Source organism: Tribolium madens, unplaced genomic scaffold (assembly GCF_015345945.1).
Source record: "Tribolium madens isolate multiple individuals breed KSU strain unplaced genomic scaffold, Tmad_KSU_1.1 Scaffold_3;HRSCAF=73;Tcas5.2_LG2, whole genome shotgun sequence".
NCBI lineage: Eukaryota > Metazoa > Arthropoda > Insecta > Coleoptera > Tenebrionidae > Tribolium > Tribolium madens.
Genome location: NW_025401006.1, coordinates 10,768,591 through 10,774,267, shown reverse-complemented (window position 1 = coordinate 10,774,267; position 5,677 = coordinate 10,768,591). Strand labels below are relative to the sequence as shown.

At 27.4% G+C, this 5,677-nt stretch overlaps 1 protein-coding gene across 1 annotated transcript; it reads left to right on the top strand.

Annotated features, from left to right (window-relative positions):
* The first annotated feature begins 1,345 nt into the window (after window positions 1–1,345).
* LOC123007707 lies at window positions 1,346–3,630 on the top strand. Its single transcript, XM_044403122.1, has 6 exons — window positions 1,346–1,425; window positions 2,743–2,988; window positions 3,038–3,137; window positions 3,189–3,290; window positions 3,339–3,491; window positions 3,550–3,630. The coding sequence occupies exons 1-6, from the start codon at window positions 1,346–1,348 to the stop codon at window positions 3,628–3,630; spliced, it is 762 nt and encodes a 253-aa protein (XP_044259057.1).
* The last annotated feature ends 2,047 nt before the right edge of the window (window positions 3,631–5,677 follow it).

Below are 5,677 nucleotides of genomic sequence, written 5' to 3'. Positions count from 1 at the left end.
CCAACATGGACATTCGTTTGCTTTTTCAAAAATTTATGCTATCTTAGGTACTTGAAAGAGGTGGAAACCGTTTTGTTTATTTTTTCAAAAGTACAGGGTTTTTTTATTTTTTCGTTTAGGGGGAGATGTAGATGTTTAGGGAAAAACTGTGGAAGCATCCATGAACTAGCTTTGTTCTCGGTTATGTGAGAGGTTCTGCATTACAGAAGCATTATATTACGTTTATAATAATGATGCTTCTATAAGCTGAATGGGCCATGTAATGTTCTTGGGTTAATGCAGTGTTACAAAACTCTAATAAAATGAGTTTTATTTTTTCATCATTTCAAATATTAATAAATGGTGGATGCGCCGGGTTAGTAGAGCATGAGAAGAATATTTTTACTAATATTTTAAAGACAAAATAAATACATTAATGAAAGAGTAAACGTAGTGTGGAAAGAATTTTTGGTAAATTAATTTTAAGTCAACCAAATATGTTCTTGTCTGCCACGGCTTTTATGGTTCATCTGATATACTCAGCGGCAAACAAAGGATTGTTTTTTCAACCCAAACTAATCGATGCTTCAAGTTTATCAAAAATTTTTAAATCTATCAGGGGAATGGAAAATCTAACAAAAATGAGTCAGAGTTTATCACGTTATGGCTTCAAATTTTACGGAAAACATGAAATTAACTAAAAGGAAAAAAATTAATTACTTACAATTGATTTGAACTTGTTTTTTAACACTGGTTACAATTTATAAATTTAATCGATACTGTTATTTCTGGAACATGTGTTATCAAAGTTATCATAGTCCCCTATGCAATGCCAATATTGCTAATAAAACAATATCGAAATACGTTTAAGTAAATTAGTGTCTGTAGGTGTTTACGGGTTTTTATGCTAATAATGTGGGCACCTTCTTATTAATAATAAAATTGTTTCAAGATTAGTATAGATAGTGTTACTAGTATATTATGTTATTAGGAGTAAAAATCTGTTGTGAACATCACACGACTTTCCTTATCCAACTTATTTGGAAAACATCCTTACGGTGTTGGAAATTCGAGTAGCAAACCGTTAGTACCACCTGCCGGATTACACGAAATTGATCATAGTTGCCGCGGGTTCGAGTCTGGGGTGCAATTTTTTTTAGTTTGGTACCCATTATTATTTTTATTTTATCACATTTTAATAAGGTATATTTCATGATTCTAAATAATTTTTATCCCCATGAATTTTTTGCGGCCGAACGGTGCGACCGATTTTTACCAATTGTTTTCTGCTACGTCCCCTTGCTACAAATAACTTACATACCAAATTTCAAGTTTTTAGCTCTAATCGTTCTCGCGATAGTGCAAAATGTCGAATGCCAATAATCTACACTGTACTTCTCCAGAAAATGCTGAAGCAGCGAAAGAAACAAGAATCAAACAACATTGGTAAATGTCAAAGTAAGTGTTAAGTAAAAATAAAAAAACGCTTAGGCGAAAAAACAGTATTTTTACTCCTTGCCTGAAAGGTAAAATTTTTACTTGTCTTATTTAGTCATAAAAGTGTCATTTTTGTATAAACTGTTTTTGTCTAATTATTATATCCATTTATAATAATCTAGTATTTTTACTCGATGTTGCGCTTAAACAACGGTCATTATAATTAAATAATGAAAAGTAAATAATATTTGAAATTTAAAAATTTGTATACTTTTTATGATTTATTAAAAAAAATTTTTAATATGATTTTGTATTAACTTGAAGCCCAAGATGTTTAATTTTTAGTTTCTGTTACCCAAAACTCGATTGAAAAGCGTTATAAAATATTATTATATTGGTAGTATATTGGTAAATAATATAAACTTTTGTATAAGTGTAGTTATTCTAATAGTAGTTAATCATCAGTTTTTGACCAAGGTAACTGGATTTAATTTTCGATTATTGTTGAACAGAACTTTTATTTCCAAGAAGTAACTATGAGTACAATTTAGTAAATTAAGGACAGGTCAGCTTTTTTAACAAAATTATGTATAATCAACATTTGTCATGTTATAAAATAACATTTGTAGAGCATCAAGATTTAGTTGTTTTTGTGATCCCTTGTCCCAAAAAATAGTCTATTATTTTATAATAAAAAGTTCAAAGATAGTTAATAAGTAAGTACCACACTGTGTTAATTTATAACCTGCTGTTGTTTTAGTGGAAAAAGTCAATGATCCACTACAATTTATACGCAAAATGACATTGGATGCAGTCGACTACAAATTTATGCAATTTTTTATATTATTGACTTTTATTTTACACTCTTTTGTGAGTTTGGCTTTTATTTGGGAGTTAATTATAACATTTGATGCAAATTTAATGGTTACATACGGTCCTGTAATTTTTACTTTTAGCACTGTATTAGCATTTAACTTTGAAAAAAACTGCAGTTTTTGAAGAACAATGTTTTGCTCTTTATAAAACTGGAGATACATATGATTTGCATTAACTTTTTTTATAGGGAGTTGGAGCATCTTTTGTGATTTTGAAAATTCAACGAACACTTAAACTATTACTGAAAAGATGTTACCTACCAGCAACTGAGTCAAGTTCAAAATTATTGGAAACAATTCAAAGAGAATCTAAAACAATACTGAAAGCGATTTATTTTGATAATATCCTAATAATAGTAGTTGTATTTTTTCATTGGCCTATAAGTGGTGAAAATAATAATATTTATTACGCTGTTGTTCTATTTGAGAAAGTTGTACCAACATTTTCAAGTTTGTTGTGCTTTTTATATTATTTGTCTGTGTTATGTGTCGTGTATCTGGCTGCGATGAATCCATATCTTCTCCTGTATATCACGACTTACATCAAATTTCGTTTGTTAGATATTCATGATTTATTTAAAAATATGGGTGCATGGAGTAGATACAGTGATTACGAATTAATACATAACAGTTTATTTCAAAAAATGATTTCTGAAAAAATGAAGAAGTGTATTGAACGTCACCGTCTTTTTCAAAGGTAAAAAACTAAATTTAATCAACTACAATATTCTTTATTATTTTTGCAGTTTAGTAAAAGAAGTAAATGATCTTATATACATACCACTTCTAATTTCAATGGCTTTAGCAATACTTGCGATAGTCAGTATTTTATTTAGCATTATTGTAGTCAGTATTTCTAATAATTGTGTAAATGTAATTTTTCATTTATTTTTCTAGAAGCGCCAGGAAACTTTTTACTGTAGAGTTTTCTCAACATTATTTCTTGCAGTTATAACATTATCCTTTGTTATAGTTTCAGGACAGTTTGTTGAAAATGAGGTTTACTTTTTGAATATGTGTTACTCATTATTATTTGATTTTTTATAGGCTGAAAAACTTGTAGAAAGAGCCACACGTTGTCGATGGACTTGTTGGAATTATGAAAATAGACGAACATTATTAATTTTTCTTATCAATGCCCAAAGACCTTCTAAGATTGGAAATGTTTTCATTAGATGCGAATATCCTTTTCTTCTTACAGTAGGTTTATTTATTAACTTGCTAAATAAAAGTTATTACTTTGAGGTATTTATTCTAGGCTGGTCGATTTGTTTGTTCACTTTGTGCTTTTTTTTTTCAACTAGCCAAGTTAAGAGAAGATGAAATTTTGAAAAATTAATAGTTTTATGGGATATATTTTTTAATTTCTTGTTTTATATTTGTAGATTTTGTTTTAGTTATCCTAGAATTAATAATTATAATTAATATTATTATAGTCCCTTATTATACAATTAGGCAAAGTAAGGAAAAGTTTGTCTATTTTTCGATTGAAATACAAAAGTAAATTGCTTATTTAAAATCATTGTAGCAACTGCGTATTTTTTAGAAATTGTTGCATAAATCATATTTTAAAAACATTATGGTTTGTGTCGTATATTTCAAACCAGTTTTGATCACAATGTATTATGTATTTACAACATGTGATTTTATTATATGCCAGAAATAAACAAATCAATCAATTACTATGGCATGTAGAATTTTTATATTGATCACACAAAGTCTACAAATATATTCGCAAAAGCTGACTTCTTTACTAACGAAACTTTTCTGTTTCAACTTTAAAAATATTTTTATTATTACTTAGTTGTTTTTTACTTTAAATAAAATATACTCCCATATTTTAATCGTATTGTATCTATTAGTTTCATTGAAAACCGTTTTGTAGAATTATTATTATTAAAAAATGTTGTAGGATATTATTATTTAGAATGTACACAAAATATACCTACACTATTAAGTGTGAGATCTTATAGATACTTTGTTATGTTTTTAATTTTATTTTATAAGAGATTACCTACTACTGTCCTCAATAATATAATAAATAAAAAAATAGTTTTTGTGCGATTATACTCTATTCGATTGTTTACTACATTTGTTTCCAAGACAGTAAGTTGTATTTACGCGTTACAATCCCAAACTCGTCGGTAAGTGTTTTGTTTATTGTTGCTAACGCGGTAAGCATTCAAAATTTCGCCAAAATATTTTGACGTTCTAGAACATTTTTTAGATATTTAGACTCAAATGAGTCCTGATTAAACAGATATTTTCGGGATCACATACAAAAAAGGCAATTAAAACTAAAATACAAACTTGATTTTTAATATTTGTTTTGCTTTAGATATCTATGTTATTATTACGTCTAAATAGTATCAAGTTTTTGTTTCAAAAATGTTTCAGAAACAACATACACTACATGAATAAAACATTCCCTCTTATTAAAAACGACAAGTATGTTGAAGATATTTTATTATAATTATAATGACAAAACAACTTTATTTATACATGTTTCCGGGTGTGTGCCAGAAAAAAAGTAGGTTACTCCACATTGTGGTTTAATATAAATTATATTCTTTATGATTTTCTACAAACACGCAACTTTAACAAGGCTTCAGTAACCGCCCTCTGTTTTCTAGATAATGAAGGACTCTGAAAAACAGTTCCAATAGTCAACTATTTTTTTTTTAATTATGTTGACTATTTAAAAAAAATACTTAAATTATTATCTATAGTTATAATACTATTTGAATAAGTACATGTTTGACAGTATTGCAAATTGAGTCAACTATTATTTTTATTAATGAGTTAATTATTATTTATATTAAATTTGCAATTTATCGCACATCATTAATATTTACGCCAGTAGAATAACATTTAAGGTCTGTTCAGCTTCAAAGCTTTATATTTGTGCGCCATCTAGAAGTTTAAGTTGTTTCTTATACAGTTTCCTAATATTAACTTTTGTTCTGCTTTAATCAATATATCAAAAATTTAATTATTTGGAAATATAATAAAACATATATTAATGTCTTTATTTCTATTTTCTATTATTAATTGTTCAAAAAACTTTTAAGAATCGCCGAGTCATCCCAGCTTTAATTAATTTTTTTGGGCACTCTTTTCAAAACATTCCACGCTTATTTTTGGAAATGTATTTTATTATACGATCTATTTTTAAATTAACAAGCAGGTATATTGGCTTTATTTTTGAAATGGAATTGTTTTGTAATATTGCTTAGTCAGCAAACGGTCTCTAAAGTCTGCCAAAAAGTAAAATTATCGAAACCGATTTATCTCTTTTAATTATACCTAATTTTAAATTGGAAGAAAATTGACGTTATAAAATGAAACGATGATGTGATAAACATTTTAGTCCTAGAGGAACTCCA

Coding starts and splice junctions, on each gene's coding strand:
- LOC123007707 (XM_044403122.1), top strand. CDS start 1,346: ATGTCGAATGCCAATAATCTACACTGTACTTCTCCAGAAAATGCTGAA. Junction 1,426..2,742: donor ACAAGAATCAAACAACATTG/GTAAATGTCAAA, acceptor AACATTTTCAAG/TTTGTTGTGCTTTTTATATT. Junction 3,492..3,549: donor AATATCCTTTTCTTCTTACA/GTAGGTTTATTT, acceptor TATTTATTCTAG/GCTGGTCGATTTGTTTGTTC.